We start from the raw sequence: 27,360 nt of genomic DNA, 5'->3' as shown, positions 1-27,360 counted from the left end.
AAGCTTAACATACTCATTTTATTTGTCTTTACATATCATATAGTTTTTTCTTCATATAAAAATAAGTGTAGAATACTACAAAGAAATAAAAAAAAAACAAAAACAAATATTTTTAATAAAGTGTTTGTTTTATTGCCTATACATATGTTTAGTTTTTCACCATCCATTGTGAATGGCAATTAAATTAAAATAAAAAAAAAAAAAACTCTCAACCATACTTGACTGCCTACTTGTGTTTAGCAGATGGTTTTGAAGTTAAAAAGTCATTGTCACTGTTGCTACTGCCACACTATTGCCAACAACAGTACATGTACTACCCATATTACTATTACCATAAAATATGGCAAAAAAAAAACATACTCGTACTTATGTTTTATTATTATTGCGACCTTGACTCCTCAAGATAGCAATTATTATTAATAACAATAAAAAATATCTGCGTATGTTTGTATGCATACATATAAGTCATAAATATTTAGCACATTGTAAAATAACATAAAAACAAAATAAAAAAATACACCAGTCGATTTAAGCTTTATAAGACCACCCATGAAAATAATACATAGGCGTAAAACAAAATAAATTATTAACACCATGCCTACAAGTGTTCATAGCCTGGAAGCTTATTAACCTTTGTGACCTAAATATATTAAACTATCCACATATTTGGAAATAAGTAAACAATGTAGGGAGAAAGCTAGCATGTTTTCTATTTTTTAGATTTTTATAATAAAAAATTTGGAAGCGTAATAAAAATGTTTGAAATTACAAACAACAAAAGAATGTATGGATTGCTGAATTGCATACTAAAATTTCTTAAAAAATGTTATTTTATTTTTCTCAATAAAATTGTCTTTTTGCTAAATGCATTCTAGTTTTAATGCTTTGCAGAGAATTCTATTCTGTTTTATTGCAATTTTTTTAATTCCAAAATGTCTTCCTTTTACACATAATTAAATTTTACTAAATGCAGTATTCATGAGAAGTTAACTCACACGAAAAGTGGCGTTCTTGTTGACTCAATTTTGGTTAATAGGTAGAGGATTTGCAAAGTACTGTTATAATTAAACGCAGTTTTTTTGCGAAGTTTTTTAAAAAGTCTGGGATTTATAGACAAGTTACTAAAAATAAACTTCATTTTCGAAAAAGAATGATACCGTCGAACCATAAGCCACATTAAACACTCACACGATGTGAATGGAGAGGCTTCTAATAACTCTTGGGTTTTCTGTGCCCCAGATAAAACAATTTAGATATAGCTCACGATGATTTTTTAGATCGGATCACACTTGCCAAAATAATCTACCAAAATTTGTAGATTTTACCAAAAAACTACCAAAGAAAAAGATTTCTCAACATTTTATTTCTATACAAAATTTTTTCAAAATTTGATTTTTATAGAATATTAGTGGAGTACCTTTTAGTTGGAGAGGAATATTTTGCAAACTCTACCAAAACATCAAGAATTCTACCAATCTACTAAACAGTATAAAATCTACCAATTTTGATAGAATTTTACCAACTGTGGCCACAGTGTATGGGATGCGCACAGATTTTTTTTTGAAGTCACTTAAATTTTTAATTCAATCTCGAAAATGATAGATTAAAAACAAGTATATACGGCCGTAAGTGCGGCCAGGCCGAATCTTATGTACCATCCACCATGGATTGCGTAGAAACTTTTACGAAAGACTGTCATCCACAATCGAATTAATTGGGTTGTGGTATCTTAAAACTTCTTAACATCGTTTTCTAAATTGTTAGTTAGTCAATACGTGGTATATATTAGACAAAAAAGTTATGTGTAGGTAAGTCTACAAATAATAACGAATCGATATGGACTTTTGCACGGTACGTAGAGAGCCAGAATTGAAGTATGGGGGTCGCTTATATGGGGGCTACAATTATGAACTTGATATGGACCAATTTTTGTGTGATTGGGGATCGATTTATCTGAGGGCTATATATAACTATAGAACGATATATACCTAGTTAGGCATGGTTGTTAACGGCCATATACTAGCACAATGTACCAAATTTTAACCGACTCGGATGAAATTTGCTCCTCCCAGAGGCTCCAAAACCAAATCTCGGGATCGGTTTATATGGGGGCTATATATGATTATGGACTGATATGGACCACTTTTATCATGGTTGTTAAATATCATATACTACCATTACGTACCAAATTTCAACCAGATCGGATGAATTTTGCTTCTCCAAAAGGCACCGGAGGTCAAATCTGAGGATCGGTTTATATAGGGGCTATATATAACTAAGGACTAATATAAACCAATTCCTGCATGGTTGTTGGATACCATATACTAACATCACGTACCAAATTTCAACCGAATCAGATGAATTTTGCTCTTCCAAGGGACTCCGGATGCCAAATCTGGGGATCGGTTTATATGGGGGCTAAATATAATTATGGACCGATTTCGACCAATTTTTGCAATGGTGTTCGAGGCCATATATTAACACCACGTACCAAATTTCAACTGAATGAGATGAATTTTGGTCTTCCAAGAGGCTCCAGAGGTCAAATCTGGTGATCGGTTTATATGGGGGCTATATATAATTATGGACCGATGTGGACCAATTTTCGCATGGTCATTAGAGAACATATACTAACACCATGTACCAAATTTCAGCCGGATAGGATGAACTTTGCTTCTCTTAGAGGATCCGCAAGCCAAATCGGGGGATCGTTTATATGGGGGCTATGTATAATTATTGACCGATGTAGACCAATTTTTGCATGGTTGTTAGAGATCATATGCTGACACCATTTACCAAATTTCAACCGGATCGGATGAAATTTGCTTCTCTTAGAGGCTCCGCAAGCCAAATCTGGGGATCGGATTATATGGGGGCTATATATAATTATGGACCGATGTGGACCAGTTTTTGCATGGTTGTTAGAGACCGTATACCAAACACCATGTACCAAATTTCAGCCGGATCGGATGAAATTTGCTTCTCTTAGAGGCTCCGGAAGCCAAATTTGGGGGTCCGTTTATATGGGGGCTATACGTAAAAGTGGACCGATATCGCCCATTTGCAACATCATTAGACCTACATTAATAACAACTACTGGTGCCATGTTTCAAGTCGATAGCTTGTTTCGTTCGGAAGTTAGCGTGATTTCAATAGACGGACGGACGGACATGCTCAGATCGACTCAGAATTTCACCACGACCCAGAATATATGTACTTTATGGGGTCTTAGAGCAATATTTCGATGTGTTACAAACGGAATGACAAAGTTAATATACCCCCATCCTATGGTGGAGCGTATAAAAACCAACTAAAAAAATCAATTTAATTTCCGTTTTAAAGTTTTGGTTAAAGTAAAAAATGAATTGAACCAATTATATTTTTAATTGAATATTTTTTTTGTAAATTCCATTGAAATTGTAATTGAAACAATTTTAGTAATATTTGTTTCTATGCACAGAAAAAAATTTCATCAAAATATTTTCAATTAAAAAGTTGTTTGAAGTTGAAAACGCTATCAAGTAAAAAATTACTTCAGTTTAGAAGGTGATTGAATTTAAATTTTTAATTAAAATATTATTTGGCTCAATTTTAATGTATTAAATTAATTAATTAAATTGTGCCAAATTAATTTAATAAAAAATATTGCAAATTGAAGATATTTAAAAAAATATATAAACCCTATTTTTGCTTTGCTGACAAAGCTACTTTTTTTTAGTTAAGTAAACATATGATTTTAAGTTAAAATTAAAGCAGTAAGGAAAAAATATATTTAAAATTATTATAATGCTTTCCCTAACTTGTAATACTAGTATTTATATTCAAATTTGACTAAATACAATAGCCATGGAAACTCGACATACTCTGCTTGTTGATATTAAAAGACAAAAACAAAAGACTTAAGACACAAACTTGTTGCCAGTAATGGTGAATACCCCCACCAACAAAGCAATGAAATCAATGTGAATAATAAACATTACTGAAATTTTTCACAAAATAACCAAGTAAAAACTTATAAATCATTAACAAATCATTGATGATAAAGGCATGCCGACTTATTAGGCATAATGAATGTAAACTTAAAATAAGGTGTAGTATATATTTTCCTAAGAAATTTACAAAAAAATTTACTTTCAAATCTGGTTTATTAATTTTTTTTTCTAGTATTTACGTACCCAATTTCAAAGCCGATAATAGCATCATATTGCACCAATGTTTTTATAAATCACCAGAGGGGACAAAAATATAAAGATACAATCACCAAATGGTGTGAGAAAACAACAGTTTGCCAAACGTGATTTTTGTCAGATGCAATTTTCTTTGTGGTCGATTTTCAATTGTTTCCAAAATATATGTGATGCTGTTGACACCAGTCCATAAACAGTGTCTATCGAATATCTTTATAAAATCAATCAACTTTCACTTGTTCATATAATATAAAAAGAGTTAGGTGATGGATGTCTTAAAGCCTCCTCCTTTTTAAGGTGGTAGCTTTGGTTGTAATTATTTTTCAATATTATTTATTTTTTTTATAACAAAGTAGTTTGCAGTTAAGTCGTATTAAAAATGTTTATTTAATGATTACTGAAAGAGGTTTTGCAAGTGTATGTGGTTTTGTTTATTGTAGGTTGATAGGTTCGTATGATAAATTGTCATTTAATGAAATTGCTGGTAGTGTTGGTTGGAACGTTGGAATTTTGGGGGCGGGGTTTTTTCCGTCTTTGCTGTTGTTTTGCTTAACTCGTGTTTTATTAATTATTTATTTATTTAAACATATTTCTGTTATAGTTATTTTTTTTGTATTGTTAAGAATTGAACGAGCGTTTTGTTAAATTAATTGTTGTTGTATTCGTTGTTTTTTTTTCATTCAAACGATTTTGTTTCGAAAATATAAATTACAGCTTCCTCGTATTGGAATTGAAACATAAATTCATAATGAATTAACTGATAATGTTAATGAAACGTTATATTGGTTATGCGTTTTTTTTTTTCAGTAAACCCAACATTCACTAGCTGCTGTTTACTAGATATTTTTAATTTTTTTTTTTTTCAATTTTAGTCTACTCTCCAAAAAGACGGCAATATATTTGAGATGATGATTAATCCCCCAATACCAGAAATAAATTTTTGTTCACATAAAAACGTTAGATGACCTTTATCATTAGATGTCTGTAGAATACACTTAGAAATGTAAAATACAATTGGCAATATCGTTCATTTCTTTATTTGTTTCCACACAAAAAATAAACATATTTGGATTTTTTTATAATTTTTCTAAAACAAGTTTTTTTCTCTTTATATATATATTTTTAATTATTTTGTGCCTTTTTTGTGCATTCACAAATTACAGTTAAACAAAACACGCTTGAGCTAACACCACCAAGTCTTGTACATAGAAATTTTCGTTGTATATAGCTGCTTAATGATTCTCTAACTCGACTGAATAACTTCGATGTTTGCTTGTCTAATCAACACTGGGGGGGCTGCCGTAGAAAACAAATGTTCGATGATCAATCGTCGATGAATTGAACGCAGCTGTCTCCTATGGTTGATTATTATTACTGCAACCTGTTTGGACATTAAAATTATTGTTAAAAAATTTTCTGGTTTTATTTTTTACCTCTTGATTTAAAAAATATTATTAAGACCAAGTGGCAATTGGATTCATTGCAGAGCAAGCATTTGTTTTAATTGACTCTAGCTAGTATGTGCCTCAAATAAATATTGCCTTAGAAAAGCTTAATTGACATTTTGATAATGTAAGTTATTCGATTATTTTAAAATTTGGGAAAATTTAGAGAAGGTGGTTTGACGATATTCGGTACTTGAAATGTTTTATATTTGAAAGAAATTTTAACAAGTATATACGACAGTAAGTTCGGCCAGGCCGAATCTTATGTACCCTCCACCATGGATTGCATAGAAACTTGTACTAAAGACTGTCATCCACAATCGAATTACTTGGGTTGCGGTAACACTTGCCGGTGGCAAGGTATCTTAAAACTTCTTAACACCGTGTTCTCAATTGTAAGTTAGTGCATACGGGGCATATATTAAACAAAAAAGACCGATTAAATACGTAAATAATTCAGTTTGACAAAATTTTCTGTAGAATTAAAATATTGACAAAATTTTCTATAGCCATAAGATTTGATCAAAATTTTCTATAGAAATAAAATTTTGACAAAATTTTCTATAGAAATAAAATCTTGACAAAATTTTGTATAGTAATAAAATTTTGACAAAATTTTTTATAGAAATAAAATTTTGGTAGACTATTTTTGGGAATCGGCTATATATAACTATAGACCGATATGGGCCAATTTTGGCATGGTTGTTAGAGACTAACACCACGTACCAAATTTCAACCGGATCGGGTGAATTTTGCTCTTCCAAGGGGTTCCGGAGGTCAAATCTGGGGATCGGTTTATATGGGGGCTACATAGGTATAATTATGGACCGATATGGACCAATTTTTGCATGGTTGTTAGAGACCATATACTAACACCACGTACCAAATTTCAACCAATCGGGTGAATTTTGCTCTTCCAAGGGGTTCCGGAGTTCAAATCTGGGGATCGGTTTATATGGGGGCTACATAGGTATAATTATGGACCGATATGGACCAATTCCTGCATGGTTGGCAGAGACCATATACTAACACCACGTACCAAATTTCAACCGAATCGGATGAATTTTGCTCATACATGAGGCTCCGCAAGCCAAATCTGGGGATCGGTTTATATGGGGGCTATATATGATTATGGACCGATGTGGACCAATTTTTGCTTGGTTGTTAGATACCACATACTAACACCATGTACCAAATTTCAACCGGATCGTATGGAATCTTCTTCTCTAAGAGGCTCCGCAAGACAAATCTGAGCATCGGTTTATATGGGGGCTATACGTAAAAGTGGTCCGATATGGCCCATTTGCAATACCATCCGACCTACATCAATAACACCTACTTGTGCCAAGTTTCAAGTCGATAGCTTGTTACGTTCGGAAGTTAGCGTGATTTCAACAGACGGACGGACGGACATGCTTAAGTCGACTCAAAATTTCACCACGACCCAGAATATATATACTTTATGGGGTTTTAGAGTAATATTTCGATGTATTACAAACGGGATGACAAAGTTAATATACCCCCATCCTATGGTGGAGGGTATAAAAACGTTGGATTTATTTTAAGTTTACAAACAGCAAAAAGTTCATACACTTCACCCTTATAAGAAGATCATCTGATGAAAATAGGGAACTGGATATTTGTATAAAGAAGGTACCACTTCCTTTTGATTGCCCGACGTTTTGAAAAATTATGTTTAATCCTTCGTTGCATGATTTAATTTTCGCTCCGATAAACATTTTTTGGAATGTTTCAATCGTTTTAACATACTCCAATTAAACTGGCATTGAACAAAATTCGCTACTTCAAATTTCGATCTATGAATGTGGGCTGGATCCCCACGTTCGCTTTCGTAAGTCTTAGGGTTTTCAAGAAAAATTGAAATTCTTATATTCTTTGATTGTTTTCTTTTTGGTCTCTATGGCTAAAACAATTAATCATAGTTTGCTGTCTTGGTGAGGAAGGAAGCCTTGCCCTAAGTGATCTAAATTGGAAACTTTTCATAACAAACGTTTCTGATCTAAATACCAAACACTTGGTATATTATTTTGAGATATTTAGATGGGAAGTGGGTACAGTTCCCTCCTATGTCCGACATTATTATATATGTGCATATCAATGAAAACATAACTTCAACGTTTAGTGACAAAAAGAACTACATGTTTTGGGATGGAATGAGGAACCTCCCGGTTTCACGACTTTTTGAAAAATTAATTATTATATATGTGCATATCAATGAAAACATAACTTCAACGTTTAGTGACAAAACGGACTGCATGTTTTGCGATGGAATGAGGAACCTCCCGGTTTCGCGAGTTTTTGAAAAATTAATCCTATTTGTTCTTCTAATGTTACTTGTTTTCAGTTCCAGTAAAGGACGTCACTAGCAGAAAAATATTTGTTTTATTTAAATCACGAAATTTATTGATCCCATTAAATTGTATTGATTCAATTAAACTATGTGATTGGTTTTTCTCTTAATTGAATTAATAAAATTTTAGTTGAATTTTTTTTCAAATTTCAATTAAAAAATATCTTCAATACTTTTTAAATTTTTTTGAAAAAAAAAAAATCAGCCAAAGATCGTAACGGCTGGGGAAGAAAGTCTTATTTTATTTGAGTGTACTATTACTTATATACATCAAAAAATCACTGATCTACAAATATATTCCTTGGACGAAAACCTTTAATTGAAAGCCTTCGATTTATTTTCAAGTTACCGAATAAACTTATTCTGTTCATTACTTGCAAAAAACTCGAACAGTAGCGGAACCAAATGATGATTCACGGTACAAACTGTGAAACAGCCGCAAACTGTTAATTGTCTGTTCTGTTTTAAAGGGCATTTCGAAATTCTGTTCTTAGCCAAAAAAAAAAATATTACAAATCGCAGTTCTTCAGGTCATGGAAATGATAAATGGCAAATAAACTACAAGCGAAACTGAAGAAATAAGTGCGAAGTCAAAAATATCAGGGTACCTGTATTCAATGAACTACATTTGCAGAGTATAGATGAATAATAGAGAAATAAACGTAAAACTGCCTAAAGCAAATGGTTTCAAAGATGTCTTTAGGTTTCATATTGAAAAAAAAAAAACATAATGCCAACGTTAAATAAACAAATACAGCTGGAAAAAATGTTTAAGGCAATAAAATCGAATCTAACATACACTCAAAAAATTGAGGAAAATGGTTAATTTTGTTGAGAAAAACTCACAAAATATTAATGCGATATGCGCGCGACATTATTGTGGTCTAAAATCCAAGAGTTGTCGGTTCGATTTGTTCTTAAGAATGCTTTGATCAGTTCGACAGACATTCCCACAAAAAAAATATGTCGATATTATAGACCATTTTATCCCAAGAGATATTGGCGAGAAGCCTCTACATCCTTTGACCTTACACTTTCGAAAATAAGGTGGAGTTAGTCAAAGATTATAAATTGTAGGAAGATAGGACATTAGCTGCTGAGGAGATTGAACCATTTACCAGATTAGTTGAATACTCGAACCAAACGCGTATACGACAAGTATTGACATAGCATTAAAATGCAAATAAAAAGAAATTAAGTGCACGAAATAAATTTCCATAAAGGGGAAAATTTATTTTTTTTTTGTGCTTTTAAACCATGAGATTGGTTCCTTTGGAAATGCGTGAAAGGTAAGGTCAACATCACCAACTCAACTTAGTTTGAAGAACAAATTTGTGAAGCTATTGAATGTAAAATTTCATGAAAAGGAAATGGTCCTGTAAGGGTGATAGTTTTAGTTATTTGGCTGATACACAGAATAAAAAATATCACCAAAATATTCCCATTAAAAAGTTGATTGAAGTTTAAAAAATTTTCAATTAAAAAATTAATTGATACTATTAATCTTTTAATCAAACTAGAAACATTAAGTAAATTAAGTCAATGATAGATTTATTTAAATTTGTACTTAAAAAAATTAATTGATACAATTGATACAGTTTAAAAATTATATATTTATTTTTTTTTTTAAATTCTTAATTATATTTTTTTTTTAAACTATAAATTTTTGAATCAAACTAAAAACGATTAAAAATAGATATAGAAAGTATAGCGATTACAAATAGTTTCGTTTTTAATTAAAAAAATTAATTGAATTTTGCAATCAACTTCAATTAAAAATTTAATTGAATCAATTAAAAAATTAATTGAAATTTGCCAATGAAATCAATAAATTTTTTAATCAAGTATTTTTTGATGCTCAATTAAAACTGATTCTATCATTTTTGTGATTAAAGACATTTCAATTAAAAAATTAATTGGATCAATTAATTTTGTGATTGAATCTGAAAAAAATGGTTTGTGTATACAGTGTTTCGTTATTAAAGGCAATGTGACATATATCCCGGGTCCTGCAGGACAAGCAGGCATGAAACGGGCGGCAGTGAAGATTTTCCAAAATTTGCTATATTTTGAGTAAAAACAAATTCGCATGGACATTGCTTTGGAGCTGATTAATATCATCAACAACGTTCCAGATTACCGCCAAAAGATCTGTATTCACCGGACTTGGTCCCGCAGAATTTGTTCTCTTCCCAAAACAGAAGAGTTTTTCTACGATTGAGAAGATAAAAGAAAAATTGCAACAGAAGCTGTTGGCTATATCAAAATACGCATTTCAGAAGTGTTTCAAGGCTTAGAGAAAACACGCTAGTATTTCCCCTATTCAAGTCTACGAATTCGCAAAAACCAAAATGTTGCTTTTCATAAACTCATAAACTGATCGACAATTTTCCTTAAAATTTCTTATAAATGATTTCCTTGCTCATAAGTATAGAGTCTTAAGACTTCTATAGAAATAAAATTTTGACAAAATTTTTTTAGAAATAAAATTTTAACAAAATTATGTATAGAAATAAAATTTTGACAAAATTTTCTATATAAATAACATTTTGACAAAATTTTCTATAGAAATAAAATGTTGACAAAATTTTCTATAGAAATAAAATTTTGACAAAATTTTCTTTGGAAATAAAATTTTGACAAAATTTTCTATAGAAATTAAATTTTGACAAAATTTTCTATAGAAATAAAATTTTGAAAAAATTTTCTATAGAAATAAAATTTTGACAAAATTTTCTATAGAAATAAAATTTTGACAAAATTTTCTATAGAAATAAAATTTTGACAAAATTTTCTATAGAAATAAAATTTTGACAAAATTTTCTATAGAAATAAAATTTTACAAAATTTTCTATATAAATAAAATTTTGACAAAATTTTCTATAGAAATAAAATTTTTACAAAATTTTCTATAGAAATAAAATTTTTACAAAATTTTCTATAGAAATAAAATTTTTACAAAATTTTCTATAGATATAAACTTTTGACAAAATTTTCTATAGAAATAAAATTTTGAAAAAATTTTCTATAGAAATAGAATTTTGACAAATATTGCTATAGAGATAAATTTTTGACAAAATTTTCTATAAAAAAAAATGACAAAATTTTCTATAGAAATAAATTTTAACAAAATTATCTATAGAAATAAAATTTTGACAAAATTTTCTATAGAAATAAAATTTTGACAAAATTTTCTATAGAAATAAAATTTTGACAAAATTTTCTATAGAAATAAAATTTTGACAAAAGTTTCTATGGAAATACAATTTTGACAAAATTTTCTATAGAAATTAAATTTTGACAAAATTTTCTATAGAAATAAATTATTTGACAAAATTTTCTGTAGAAATAAAATTTTGACAAAATTTTCTATAGAAAAAAATTTTGACAAAATGTTCTGTAGAAATAAAATTTTGACAAAATTTTCTATAGATTTAAAATTTTGACAAAATTTTCTATAGAAATAAAATTTTGATATAGTTTTATATAGAAATAAAATTTTGAAAAATTTTTGAGAAAATTTTCTATGGTCGAACGAAAGCATTCGTTTCGGATATGAAAAATTGGCTGTAACTAAACACTAGCTTTGGGAGGTTAATATATATACCTGCTATTTACTTATTGGTACTCTTTCTTACTTGATACAAAGCAAATGAAAAATATTATCTTATTAATTCAAAAAATTAACAAAAATTATTTCCTACGACTTAACACAGTAGATTCAATCAAAACAAATGCTTGTTTCACCACCGCAAATTATGTATTGTTCATACTTTTTTTAATTGAATATCAGAATCCTTCGGAGTACAATTATCCAGTATAACAGTAGGCGTAGTCATTGATATTTCGCGGCCGAATTAATATAGGGTGTGGTTCATTGCCTTTGAAGATATCATTTTTATTTTATTGGGGATTTCTTTAAAATTCTTAATTTTTTCCATAGGCTCAACAAAATGTAATGTCATTATTTTGTTTTTGTTTATTTTATTGAATTTTTTATACATATATATATTTTTGTATAATTTATTTTTGTTGGTGATAATATTTTTATTTTATTTTCGCATAAAATCGTTTGTTTTGAAACATTTAATTTTTAATACACAATGAATTAATCTATAGAACAAATAAATAAACAAACACTCGTCGTAACACTTGCATAAAGGGTAAAATATGTGAAAATCTTATAACACGCCGCGTTTTGTTGTTTTGCATTTAATGTTAAAAACTCAACTGAACGTGAAATGCTAAAGAAAACTACAAAATTCCATATACCAGCCAACAAAACCATTGAATGCAAACTCAAAACAAAATCTCTAAAAAAAAAAACGGAGGTAAAAGCAAAAATGAAAACAAAACCAAAAGTAATAAACAGTTGTTTTTTTCTTCGACATTTTCTCATAAAGTCTAGGAATAAAAGTCCATGAACCAACCAGCCAAACTGCCAACAATGAGTCGTAGAAACTGAAGTTAAAAAGCATAACAAGTGTTTTTTTGTTTTGCTTCTTTTTAAAGCCATAAAATATTGTGAATATTTTCGATAGGTAGCGTAGGAGGGTAGCGTATCACACATGTGGAAGTTTATTTAAATAAACTTTGTAATTTTAAGCATTTATAGGAAAATATGAGTAATACACAAGAAAGCCGTTATATTAAATGAATTATTTCGTAATTATTTTTTATATTATATTGTAATACAAAAGATATGGAAATGTAAATAAAAAGAAGATTTTTATTAAGCTGTTGGTTAATTAATTAAATTTTTGATATTTTATCATTAAATTGCTTCAACAATGAAAGCGTTGATATGAACGACCATCGCTATTTAAAAATAATAATTAATTCAATTAAAACATAATTCATTTAGTTAGTGTGTTCAAAACTTTAATTGAACCGCACAAAAGAAACATTTCGTTTATTTTATGAATAGTGTTTATAAAAAAATTACAATGATGGAATTCATAAATTACATGAACAAGTTTTATAAAGTAAAACAATTTTGGCTTTGAATGGGTGCGAATGCATACATAATATTTATGAAAAGTGACATCTATTACACGAAATTTTTTTTCCTATCGGTCCATGTTTAGGTATAGTCGCCATATAGACCGATCTTCGATTTTTATTCTTGGTATTCTATAAACTGTATTTATTACCCGATTTGTCTGATTTTGGAAACCAAGAGGTATTTTGGGACCCCAAATATGTGTGCTAAAATTGAGGAGTATCGGTCCATTTTTTGGTATAACCCCCATATAGACCGATCTCCCGATTTTACGGAAATTAGAAATATAGACGTATCTTAGGATAAAGAGGTGTGTCGAAAATGGTTCGTATCGGTCAATGTTTTGTACAGCCCCTATATAGACTGATCTCCCGATTTTACTTCTTCGGTTTCTAGAATTCGTAGTTTTCACCCAATTCGTCTGAAAGTGGAATTCTAAAGGTATTTGAGGAACAATAAGAGGTGGTGAGTATTGGTCCATGTTTTGGTATAGCCCCCATATAGACCTAACTCCCGAATTTATTTCTAGGACTTTTGGAATCCGGCTGACCACAAATAGGTCAGCCGAATATGGTGTGTGTCGACCCATGTTTTAGTATAGCCTCCACATAGACCGATCTCCATATTTAACTACTTGGGCTTCTAGAAACCGTAGATTTTATCCGATTTGCACAAAAATTTAAAAATACTGGAATTTTAGACCCTCAAAATTCTGTATCGCATTTATTTTTACAGGTCCATTTGGCAAGGCATCGATATAAACGATTTAACTTCTTGAGGGTACACCGAAAGAAAAAATATTTTCCTCCAGAATGAAATTTTAGACAAACGAAATTCCCCTTTCGTATAAAGTATTTTCGTTTAGAGCAAACTAGTACGAATTTTTGATAAGCGATTCTACGATAGTCTCTAAAATTTGTGTCAAAAGAAAACTTTACTTGTCTAAAATTTCTTTCCGCAGAAAAGAAAACACTTCTTTTAGGGTATAGCAGGCGCACTGATCATGAAAATTGAAACTGAAAATAAAATTTCCAGATTTTACTCATCGTACTCATTTAAATACTGGCGGAAAAAATCTACATATGTAAGATTCAAATCAAGGCGTTATTTCATCATATACACGATATGTTTATTATTTCACTAAAACTCAAACAAAATTGATTCTCATAAATCCAGAATCTGATCTGGTCTTCATAGGTAGAATCTTTAAATTTTTTCTTCGGGAAGCGTACTGGTTGAACTGATTTGCTTGGGAGAAGATTTGTCATCAAACCCCCAAAATGCTATATATTATCAAGTAACCCGCTACAACGAAGAGTTCTCAAAGTAAATTATTATATTTGATTCATGGTGGTGGATATTTAAGATTCGACCCGGCCGAACTTATGCTGTATATACTTGTTATATTCCTTCTATTCATTTGTTCATTAACCCTCCGATAGGTGATAAGGTCTCGGTGGAAGTTTTTGCCATTTATTATTTCATAACTCTGTATTTAATATGATAGTTTATGAGAACCTGTGCTAATTAGTACATGAAGATATAAACCATTGTATTTGAGAAAGACAGATTTATGTGTGAATAAAAGTGCAAAATAACCGTAGGGAGCTTTCTACACATCTGAGGGTTAAATGTCAACTCGAATCCAAAGAAGAATCCAACTATAGTTATAATCGGAAAATTAGAAAATTACTGAAAAAAATATTTACGTGATATTACAGATTAGGCAAACTAAATTTAGGATGCACAATTTACAAAATATTAAAGACAAATTTCTTTAAAATAATGAAATTTTAATTAAAATAAAGTTTATAATCTTAGCTGCAAAAAATTTTTTTTTCATTAAATATAGGACACACATTTTGTAAATTTGCGTCCCTCCGATAAAGTATCATGTCTTTGAACTAAGGCAAATTTTTCTTAAAGTAAAGTAACACTTTCTGATTTAAAGAAATCGTTCTTAAATTAACTGAAATATTGAATTTTTATATTTAAGATAAAATTGCTACAAATATAGGCTAATAATTATTTTGAGGAATTAGCATCTTTGGTTTAAAGTTTTTTCGGGAATTAAGAATTTTATTGATCCTAAATTTAAAGCCAGATAGGTCGCTAATAAATGTCTTTATGTTAAAGAAGCCGAATGTTTAGCTCGAAATCAATACCAAAATCCTTAAGAGAAGGTCAAAATCTTTTGATCCAAGTGAACTTTTTTTGAGTGTATAGTGTTCATTAAATGTTAACTCACATCCAAAGAAAAATCTAATTATAGTTATAATAGGAAAATTCTTAACCCTTTTACTACCGAAATAAACCTAATGTTAAACACTTAAATTTTTCTTCTGCTTTTACTTGTACTAACAGCATTAGAATAAAAATTGTAATTTTGTGGACCTACCTCAGTTATTTCAAGGGCTTTATGGGTTTGTTCTGAAAATTTGCTTCTTGAATTTTGACCAAGGCACCTTACAAAATAAGCGCCATTTGCCCTATAATATCTTTTGAAATGTGAGGACAAAAAAAAAAACTAACAAGTATATATGGCCGTAAGTTCGGCCAGGCCGAATCTTATGTACCCTCCGCCATGGATTGCGTAGAAACTTCTACGAAAGGCTGTCATCGACAATCGAATTACTTGGGTTGTGGTATCTTAAAACTTCTTAACATCGTTTTCTAAATTGTGAGTTAGTCCATACGTGGTATGTATTAGACAATACGTAGAGAGCCAGAATTGAAATATTGGGGTCGCTTATATGGGGCTATATACAATTATGAACTTGATATGGACCAATTTTTGTGTGATTGGGGATCGATTTATCTGATGGCTATATATAACTATAGAACGATATGGACCTAGTTAGGCATGATTGTTAACGGCAATATACGATCACAATGTATTAAATTTCAACTGACTCGTATGAAATTTGCTCCTCCAAGAGGCTCCAAAACCAAATCTCGGGATCGGTTTATATGGTGGCTATATATGAATATGGACTGATATGGACCACTTTTGGCATAGTTGTTAAATATCATATACTACCACCACGTACCAAATTTCAACCAGATCGGATGAATTTTGCTTCTCCAAAAGACACCGGAGGTCAAATCTGGGGATCGGTTTATATGGGGGCTATATATAATTATGGACCGATATGGACCAATTTTTGCATGGTTATTAGAGGCCGTAAACTAACATCAGGTACCAAATTTCAACCGGATCGGATGAATTTTGCCCCTCCAAGAGGCTCCGGAGGTCAAATCTGGGGATCGGTTTATATGGGGGCTATATATAATTATGGACCGATATGGACCAATTTTTGTATGGTTGTTAAAAACCGTATACTAAGACCACGTACTAAATTTCAACCGGATCGGTTGAATTTTGCTCCTCCAAGAGGCTCCGGTGGTCAAATCTGGGGATCGGTTTATATGGGAGCTATATATAATTATGGACCGATATGGACCAATTTTTGCATGGTTGTTAGAGGCCGTATACTAACATCAGGTACCAAATTTCAACCGGATTGGATGAATTTTGCCCCTCCAAAAGTCTCCGGAGGTCAAATCTGGGGATCGGTTTATATGGCGGCTATATATAATTATGGACCGATATGGGCCAATTTTTGCATGGTTGTTAGAGACCATATACTAACATCAGGTACCAAATTTCAATCGGATCGGATGAATTTTGCCCCTCCAAGAGGCTCCGGAGGTCAAATCTGGGGATCGGTTTATATGGGGGCTATATATAATTATGGACCGATATGGACCAATTTTTGCATGGTTGTTAGAGACCGTATACTTAGACCACGTACCAAATTTCAACCGGATCGGATTAATTTTGCTGCTCCGGGAGGCTCCCCAAGCCAAATTTGGGGATCGGTTTATATGGGGGCTACACGTAAACGTGGTCCGATATGGCCCATTTTCAATACCATCCGACCTACATCAATAACAACTACTTGTGCCAAGTTTCAAGTCGATAGCTTGTTTCGTTCGGAAGTTAGCGTGATTTCCACAGACGGACGGACAGCCGGACAGACGGACGGACGGACAGACGGACGGACGGACGGACATACTTAGATCGACTCAGAATTTCACCACGACCCAGAATATATATAGTTTATGGGGTCTTAGAGCAATATTTCGATGTGTTACAAACGGAATGACAAAGTTAATATACCCCCATCCTATGGTGGAGGGTATAAAAAGAACCCGGAAAAATATCAGCTATAGTTTTTGTGTGAAAGTCCATTTACTAGAGACTTGGTCACAAAATTTCGTATTATTCGTTTATTCTTAAAGAATTTATAAAAATTTATTTTTGTGCTCACCAATATGGAAAATATTTATAGTTTATTTAGATTAAAGCCTCTACAATAAATAATTGTTGTTACAATTAAACAATAATTGAGGTTTGTGACCAAATAAAATTAAATCATAGTTTTCATTGAATTGATTAAGACATTAATGGACAGTGCCGAAGAAATCAATTAATTTTTTTATTTTCTTTATGTCTAATGAATTCTGTGGTTCGTAATACTTCAGTTTCAAAATTAATTGGATCATTTAATTTTGTAATTGTATCACAAAAAATGGTTTCTGTGTAATTGGGAATTTATATTAGCCCATTTTCTCTTTTTTATCGTTCATCTAAAATTTTGTGCATTGAATACGATCCATTGTGGAGGATCCATAGGATCCTCTCTTTTTTCTGATTCAATCACGAAATTAATTGATCCAATTAATTTTTTAATTGAAATTTCTTCAATCACAGAAATGATAGTAACAATTAAAAAATTAATTGAATGTCAATTAAAAAATTAATTGATCCAATTAAAATATTAATTGATACTATTACTTTTTGTGATTGCGCTCTGTTTAAATTAAAAAAATTGTTGAATCAATTAAATTTTTAATTGAATATTTTGTAAAACTCAATTAAAATTTTAATTGGAAAAATGTTCGTGAAATTTTTTTCTGTGTTTCGAATTAAACGGTGAATTATCCTATGTTTTATTAATTCTGAGGAATTTTTCTTTACAATAATGATTTGTGTATTGATTCAGAACCAAAAAAAAAAGCGGACAATTCCTTTAAGGATTCACTTAAGATGAAATTATGCAACTTTCCAAATTAACACTACGCATTTTTTATTATTTAATTTAAGAAAGATTTCAACAAAAGTGAAGATCTGTTATTGATTTGATTTGATTTGATACTTTGACTTCAGTCCAATTAACTTTTCTTTTATGTAAAAATACCCAATTTTAAGTCAAGGCAGACGAAAGTGTCGTTGTTAATAGGAAAGCTTTTTGGACCTAATTTTCATATCAAATATCTATTAAATTAATCTATACATATATATTAATTAAAAAATAAAAGAAACTTTTATTTTATTCTATTTTCTAAAGTAGATGTCAAATACATTCAAATTTTTGTTTTATTCTTCTCTATACATACATATAAAGAATACTACATTTATTTTATCCACCATCTAACATTTAGTTAATGCAAGTTCATTTAAAGCTTCTTCTCTTAGGAATATGCTAAGCATTCAAGAGAAGCTTAAATAAATTGCTTTTTGGTAGGTGGATAATATTAGTACTAAAGTAATCGAAAAAATTCTATACAGGTATTTTAATAAAGTTTCTCTACTCGCACTCTGTCGCTCTCTCTCTCTCTCTCCGTTTCTTGTCATTTCCTTCCATGGTGGTAACCACAACCACCAATAGCACTAAAAAAACAACAACTTGGGAAATTCAAATCATATCCAAGTTAACAAGAAAAACTAACACCAAGGAAAGCAAAAAAAAACTAAAACGTAAAGATGACAAAGAGGAGAAGTAGAGAGCTAACGAAGTGTATAACATATAAGGAAAATGAAAAACAAAAGTTAAATCTAAAATAAGCAAGAAAAAAATGGTTTCCATTTGTTGTTTTTGCCATCTTCTTGAGTGTTTACCTAGCCTGCAGATATAAAATAAAAGTTGCCATGTGCATACAGATGTCTGTGCAACTAGACATGTTGGACCATGGAAGAAAATCATATATGCTAAGGCCTTCTCAAAAGGCCTTTTAAAATTGCCTATACAGTCTATAAAGTTTGAAGATGAATTTCAAAGTCCATAATTTTTTATTGAAATGACTAGACTTTTAAGTGCTATATGATTGATTGAAATAGGGATACAGATCTCATTTATCGGTTGTTATAGTTTTGTGTACCCCTACGAAAAGTTTATACTTTTATCATTAACCCTCTAACCCTCATTTAAAAAGGAAGCTTTTAAAACACACCTTAAGACAACAAAAATGGGCAAAATAAAAAGAAAACTTATTTGAAACTTATTTGAAAGAGCCTTTGCAGCATATGCTGAATTTTACGGTATAAATGTTTCTTGCTTTTGTGTCGTTAACATTGATAATTTAATCAGCTGGAAAAAATATTGGGGCATTAGAGGGTTAAAAATGGGTTGTTACAAAATTTTTATCATCCTTTTAGGAAAACTACAACCACTATCGTCTTCATTTATATTAAGCGCTAATGAATGTAAAGTTATATTTGGTACATCGTTTGCAGCTCGAGTAGTTTGTTTTCATTACACGATGTAATATAAATGCACTTGTGTGTGCACTACACATTGGTCTATAAATAGGCATGCATTGCAATATGCATTGCTTGTGTGCTAATGAATATAGTTTGTTGATGAGTATGCGTGCTACATGGTCCAGAGAACTTACTTCTTATCAATGAGTGATGCCCAATTCAATGTTAAGCTCAACCAATGTTGCCAGTATTGGGGGACGAATGGGGACGAAATTTTTGAGTTGGGGACTAGTGATTTGGCGGGGATTTTTTCGAGAAATCTGTTTAATCTTTTTTACAAAAATTTTAATTCTATAGGAAATTTTGTCAAAATTTTATTTTTATAGAAAATTTTGTCAAAATTTTACTTCTATAGAAAATTTAGTCAAAATTTTTTTTCTATAGAAAATGTTGTCAAAATTTTATTTCTATAGACAATTTTGTCAAAATTTTATTTTTATAGACAATTTGGTCAACATTTTATTTCAAAAAATTTTATAGAAAATTTTGTCAAAATTCATTTCTATGGGCAATTTTGTCAAAATTTTATTTCTATAGAAAATTTTGTCAAAATTTTATTTCCACAGAATATTTTATCAAAATTTTATTTCTATATAAAGTTTTGTCAAAATTTTATTTCTATAGAAAATTTTGTCAAAATTTTATTTCTAAGAAAATTTTGTCAATATTTTATTTCTAAGAAAATTTTGTCAAAATTTTATTTCTATAAAAAATTTTGTTCAAAATTTTATTTCTATAGAAAATTTTGTCAAAATTTTATTTCTTTAGAAAATTTTGTCAAAATTTTATTTCTTTAGAAAATTTTGTCAAAATTTTATTTCTTTAGAAAATTTTGTCAAAATTTTATTTCTACATAATATTTATCAAAATTTTATTTCTATAGAAAATTTTGTCGAATTTTATTTCTATAGAAAATTTTGTCAAAATTTTATTTCTATAGAAAATTTTGTCAAAATTTTATTTCTATAGAAAATGTTGTCAAAATTTTATTTCTATTTTTATTTTCTCAAAATGTTATTTCTATATAATATTTTATTGAAATTTTATTTCTATAGAAAATTTTGTCAAAATTTTATTTCTATAGAACATTTTGTCAAAATTTTATTTCTATAGAAAATGTTGTCAAAATTTTATTTTTATAGACAATTTGGTCAAAATTTTATTTCTATATAAAAAATTTTGTCAAAATTTCATTTCTATAGACAATTTTGTCAAAACTTTATTTTTATAGACAATTTGGTCAAAATTGAATTTCTATATAGAAAATTTTGTCGAAAAAAAAAATGTATACAGAAAATTTTCTCAAATGTTGTTTTCTATATTCATTCATAAATGCAAGGAACTCCGAACTCCCATTTTCATATCTCCAGCATTTGGAAGACGATCACCGGGCTCTTGGTGTTGTGGTTCGAAATTTTGATCTTAGTGCAGCTTGCTGAATTATTATTACTGATTTTCTACAGCAGAGCGTTTTTTTATTTTCAAAAAAAATTGTCAAAAATGTATTTTGTGAGGAAATTAAATTTAAAGTGGGGATTTTTGGGGACGAAAACATCATAATTAGTTTTATTTCTACATAATATTTTATCAAAATTTTATTTCTATAGAAAATTTTGTCGAAATTTTATTTCTATAGAAAATTTTGTCAAAATTTTATTTCTATTTTTATTTTCTCAAAATGTTATTTCTATATAATATTTTATTGAAATTTTATTTCTATAGAAAATTTTGTCAAAATTTTATTTCTATAGAAAATTTTGTCAAAGTTTTATTTCTACATAATATTTTATCAAAATTTTATTTCTATAGAAAATTTTGTCGAAATTTTATTTCTATAGAAAATTTTGTCAAAATTTTATTTCTATTTTTATTTTCTCAAAATGTTATTTCTATATGATATTTTATTGAAATTTTTTTTCTATAGAAAATTTGGTCAAAATTTTATTTCTATAGAAAATGTTGTCAAAATTTTATTTCTAGAGAAAAATTTTGTCAAAATTTCATTTCTATAGAAAATTTTGTCAAAATGTTATTTCTATACAAAATGTTGTCAAAATTTTATTTCTATAGAAAATTTTGTCAACATTTTATTTCTATAGGCAATTTTGTCAAAATTTCATTTCTATAGAAAATTTTGTCAAAATTTTATTTCTATATAAAAATTTTGTCAAAATTTAATTTCTATAGAAAAATTTTGTCAAAATTTCATTTCTATAGAAAATTTTGTCAACATTTTATTTCTATAGGCAATTTTGTCAAAATTTCATTTCTATAGAAAATTTTGTCAAAATTTTTTTTCTATATAAAAATTTTGTCAAAATTTTATTTCTATATAAAAATTTTGTCAAAATTTCATTTCTATAGAAAATTTTGTCAAAATTTTATTTCTATATAAAAATTTTGTCAAAATTTAATTTCTATAGAAAAATTTTGTCAAAATTTCATTTCTATAGAAAATTTTGTCAAAATTTTATTTCTATGGAAAATGTCAAAATTTTATTTTTATAGACAATTTGGTCAAAATTTTATTTCTATATAAAAAATTTTGTCAAAATTTAATTTCTATAGACAATTTTGTCAAAACTTTATTTTTATAGACAATTTGGTCAAAATTTTATTTCTACATAGAAAATTTTGTCGAAAAAAAAAATTATACAGAAAATTTTCTCAAATGTTGTTCTCTATATTCATTTATAAATTCAAGGAACTCCGAACTCCCATTTTCATATCTCCAGCATTTAGAAGACGATCACCAGGCTCTTGGTGTTGTGGTTCGAAATGTTGATCTTATTGCAGCTTGCTGGATTAATATTACTGATTTTCTACAGCAGAGCGTTTTTTTTTTATTTTCAAAAAAATTGTCAAAAAATTTAAAGTGGGGATTTTTGGGGACGAAAACATCATAATTTGGGGGCAAGAGCCAGAAAAGTACTGGCAACACTGAGCTCAATGACAAGGGACCTCTTTTTTTAAATTTAAATCAAACATAGTTTGCTTCGTGTTAAGAAATTTTGCCTTACTTCAAAGACGAAATGAAATAACACACTGAAAAACAGTGAACCCACCAGGAAGAAAAATTGTGGCTAATTTTAGAAAATTATTTTATCGATTATTTTTAGAAAATTTTAACTTAACAAGGACAAATTCAAGAAAATTTACATAATTAATTGTTTTCACTTGTTAAAGAAAATTTTATAGTTTGAAGGAAAAAATTGGAGTTCAAAATTGCAAGAATGTCGTTAGTGCCATACAAAGTTCAAGATGGGCGCATTATTGGTAAAATTATAAAATTTCAGAAATACTGGACTATTTTGTGAGAGACACGATTTTAATTAATCGTTATGCTTCATTTGTGTATAATTTTTTCCTCTTTTTTAATTAATTTATCTAGCGTTTGCAAAATAATATTAAAGTCATGGAAATTTTCTTAAAAAGTAATAATTCCATGAACTAAAAGAGAGTTAAATCGACTTTAGCGAAATATAGGGTTCACTTTTTTTTCGGTGCATAACTTTCGAAGATGTTTGCATTAAATTTAAAGAAAAAAATATAAGAACATAAATTTCTAAGAAGTGTATAATAAATTTAGAGGAACGAATTTTTAAAAATAAGATTACTAATGGTGATTTCACCCAGAGGAGGAATATGATCACCTCAAACATGTTTCAAGAGCAAAATGTTATTTTTGGGTGGGGACCATGTAACATGGTTTTCGCAACCAAGTTATTTTCTCGGAAATCATGTATCTGATTTCGGCAAGCAGGTTATATTTGACGAGAAAATAACATTTTAGTGGCAAACATGTTACATGGTCACCATACAGAAATAACATTTTGCTCTTGAAACATGTTTGAGGTGATCATATTCCTTCTTCTTCACCACGAACAATTATGTTCAACACTAGTACAACTAAACAATGGTAATTTAATCAGCTGTGGTCAAGAAATTAAAAATCAACCACAATACGCGCGTCATACATTTCCTTTTGTATTTCCATTGTATTATTTAGGTCGAGGAAAAAAGGCGTCTTCAACAACTGTTTCAATGTGCAACCATCTGTAGCATAGACTAGCCACAGTGCAAAATGGGTTACACTTTTTGTATTGCGAGTTACACAATCGAACGTCCACATTTTTGGTAGGCTGCACTGGATTTTCCAATCGAATATAATTTTTAAATGTATGGGGGAAAAGGTATAAAATATCCAAAAAATTTTTTAACAATCGAAATCACTATAAGATTTTTTTTAAATTGAAATATCTCGTCTTCGTTCTTAGTAAAGATGAAATTTCGTTTTCTAAAATTAAGGTGTCATCTTTTATATTAGGCAAAATATATTTTTTGTAATAAAACATTAAACAATTTACTGTTTTGTCGTAGAGAATAAGTCTGTGTTTTAATAAATTCGCTACCTGTAAATTTGAGAACAACACTTTTGTTAACATTATTGTTGGTGATGTTGATGTTTTAGATCCGATCATGATAACATTATTGTATATCTTACCGACAAAAAACCATACTTTACCACTTATTAAACACATACCTGAAATAAAAAAGAAATAAATATTTTAGAGAATTGAATAAGAAATAAAGTAATATGTTATAAACTTTGTTTTCTAAAATGTAGGTTTCATAAACTATCTAATTAAGGAAATAATTTTGTACAGTGTACATTTGTGTTTTTTCAAAACTTTTGGCCAATTTTTCAAAGTGTCTTTGTTACACTCTTATATCATCAAAGTGAGGACAATTACACTTTGCCGTTTGCTAGAATTTAATCATTGCGCCACAATGTGAATATGACGTTGATGATGATGACTATGGTCGCCACAAAGCTCAGGAAATGATTGTAATACACCTTAATAAACCACAACAAACCATATGGATATTGCACTGTTTACAAGTTCCTCAGCCCTAGGGAGGCTTGTAAAGGAGTAAAATTGAATTTCCCCCAAGAGAGGTCAGCAAAGTTGTGGTTTTAATGATTCTTCTCCATTACTTGCCCAGAGTTACTAGGCAAATTGCATGAAGCAAACAAACAAAATACGAAATTGAATGAAAAGCCAATCTAAAGTAACAATAACAATATCGACAGCAGATAATAAATTTCAATTGAAAATTTTATGGATTTTCTTTTCATTACTTTTTCATTTTGTATAATAAATAATATTTTCTTCTATTTTGTTTATTGTAGCAAATCCCAGAGAAAGATTGATGTAGACACATAAAAATGCCAGTTGGTTCATTGTCCTAGACAATGCACGTGAGATGACTTATGATCGTAATCGAATTAGCAATCATACTAAAAGGTTATAAAATACATTCAATGTGGATGGATATATTTATGGACACATTAAATGAGAAAATAGAGAATATTAGACAATTTCTAGAAAATTAAAAAAAAAAATGATTGGAATAATTTTCAAAATTGTGGGGGAATCTTCAATGTTGGCTAATATCTCATTATCGAAGTAGGAGTAAAAACAACTATATCACAGCAAAAAAGAACACGAAAATATTTCCAATTAAATACCCAACTATTGAAAACGGATGAAAATTAAAAATAATGCTTTCCGCAAATCATCACTTCCTGGTACAAAATTCGACATGTTTAACACGATGAAAAAATATGATGTTGCCTATTCAATGACCCAGCAAAAAAAGTGTCGCCAAAAAAGTAATGAAAGTGTTCTTTTTGGATCCGGAAGTGCTGCAAAACTGACGCAGCAGCGATGAATTTAGCATGGGCTTGTCATAGGACGGAAGTCCTCCATTTCAATAGCTGGTGCACTGAATATGCATTACTTCTTTAGGTGTGATCCGAATTCAATGTTTTGGGTGTAAATTAAAAAATTCTGTGATATTTTGTCAAATAAATAATTTTTATAATTTTGTATAATTTTTAATGGATTCAAACGCTTGTCTGAAACGTTTGGCCTCAAATATTTTCAAAAATGCACAATTTTTTCAGATTGGATTTAGCCTTTTTTTGACAAAATTTAAATAATTTGTACCATTTTATGATTCTTATACAGTTTTTAAACAATTTGAAACAAAAAAGTTAAAATTACCCATTAAAAATATGAAAAAACATGTTTTAAAAAATTGAAAAGAACTTCCTGTGTAGTTAAAATAAAGAACATCTTTGGGAGTACATCTTCACACATAAAGAAGTGATGCAAATTCAGTGCAGCGGCTGTTGAAATGGAGGACTTCCGTCCTATGACAAGCCTATGTTAAATTCATCGCTTCTGCGTCAATTTTGCACCACTTCCGGATCCAAAAAGAACATTTTCATTACTTTTTTGGCGACGCTTTTTTTGCTGGGTAATAATACAGTAAATAATTTGCCTCAATTTGAAACTTAATATACTTTTGCATCCAAAATCAATTAAATTTTTAATTTAATCAATTCAAAAATTAATTGAAAGTGCAAAAAAAAAATAATTAATTGTTTCATCAAGTATATTTTTTTATTTCTTATTAATTCTGTGATTGGTACTATCTTTTTCGATATTGAGACAATTTTAATAGAAAATTTTATGGATCAACTAATTTCGTGATTTAATCAGAAGTTCTTTTCTGGCGATGATTTTGGTTTATTCATTTGCGATTTATCGGACAAGTTAAGTTAATATTTTTATGTTCAACTAGTCTCAGAAAAAAAGTAAACTACGAAAATTTAACTAAATTATATTAAAATTGGGATTTTCATCGTTCAAACCAAGAAAATTTAATGCCCTGGTGTACTTTTTAACTACGACTCACGAAGTTACACACTCTCATAGAAGAAAAAATTAACTAAAAGTAAAGAAGAGATCATGACCATTTTAATCATACTGTGGGAGCCACCGTGGTGCAATGGTTAGCATGCCCGCCTTGCATACACAAGGTCGTGGGTTCGATTCCTGCTACGACCGAACACCAAAAAGTTTTTCAGCGGTGGATTATCCCACCTCAGTATAATAAAATTTAACAAAATGTTATTATTGTTAAATTTTTTTATTTTTAAATTTAAAATTTAATTAAACAAATAAGTTGTTTGCAATAATTTATCGTTAGTTTAACTACGGAATTTTTTCGGCATATAATCAATTGATTAAAAAGGGCATGACAACCGACTCCCTACATAGAAACAATATTTTCCTCCGGGACGAAAGATTCGACAAACGTATATCCCATTTGTTATAAAGAATATACCTTAACAGCAAATAAACTGGAATTTATGATAACCGGTTCAGGAAATCAATCTTTCGATGTGAAATATTTACTAGGCAGATTCATTTATTTACCTCCCAAGACGGTTTTTTTTAAATAATAATGGTCTGCAGTTCGGATTTTTATGTCAACACAATTTCCTGTTAAAGATGTTCCAATTATTAGTGTTTTGATTTCAACTTGAAACCATGTGTTGAGTTGCTTAAAGGAAAATATGTTTTGTGAAATTGATTTGGCCAAAGCCCTGTAAACTGCAAGATGGTTGGATGGACGATCGTTTCGGAATTGCCACATTTCTCATCAGCATCCTCTACTTGCAGAGAAGCTATCAACTATAAGAATAAATTTGGATAAAACACTGAACCCAATGTGAATTATACTTGAACCTCCCGAAAAAAAGGTTTTTCTTGATAGTCGACTTTGCCTTCATCAATCTACACAAACATTTCACTATTCCTTTGCCAAAGTAAAAAATCGTCAATTTGCGTGCAATTGGCTGAGTTTGTTTTCGATGTACTTCACTAACTCCA

At 29.5% G+C, this 27,360-nt stretch overlaps 1 protein-coding gene across 7 annotated transcripts in view; it reads right to left on the bottom strand.

Annotated features, from left to right (window-relative positions):
• The window catches only part of Btk (tyrosine-protein kinase Btk29A), a 561,740-nt gene that overhangs the window by 35,656 nt on the left and 498,724 nt on the right, over positions 1-27,360 (bottom strand). Inside the window, exons 1-2 of one of the 7 annotated variants that reach the window (XM_075296476.1) lie at positions 11,777-12,014; positions 4,176-5,568 (exon numbers count right to left, since the gene is read on the bottom strand). The exons of the other annotated variants lie outside the window; for them this stretch is intronic. Coding sequence (XP_075152591.1) covers positions 4,176-4,203 — 28 coding nt within the window. The 5' untranslated portion in view covers positions 4,204-5,568; positions 11,777-12,014. Of the gene's footprint in view, positions 1-4,175; positions 5,569-11,776; positions 12,015-27,360 lie in introns of those variants that run through there. 7 annotated transcript variants of the gene reach the window in all.

The sequence above is a fragment of the Haematobia irritans genome, chromosome 2 (genome assembly GCF_050003625.1).
Source record: "Haematobia irritans isolate KBUSLIRL chromosome 2, ASM5000362v1, whole genome shotgun sequence".
Lineage (NCBI taxonomy): Eukaryota > Metazoa > Arthropoda > Insecta > Diptera > Muscidae > Haematobia > Haematobia irritans.
Note: the sequence above shows the minus strand (reverse complement) of the source record. Positions and strands in the feature narration are given on the sequence as shown.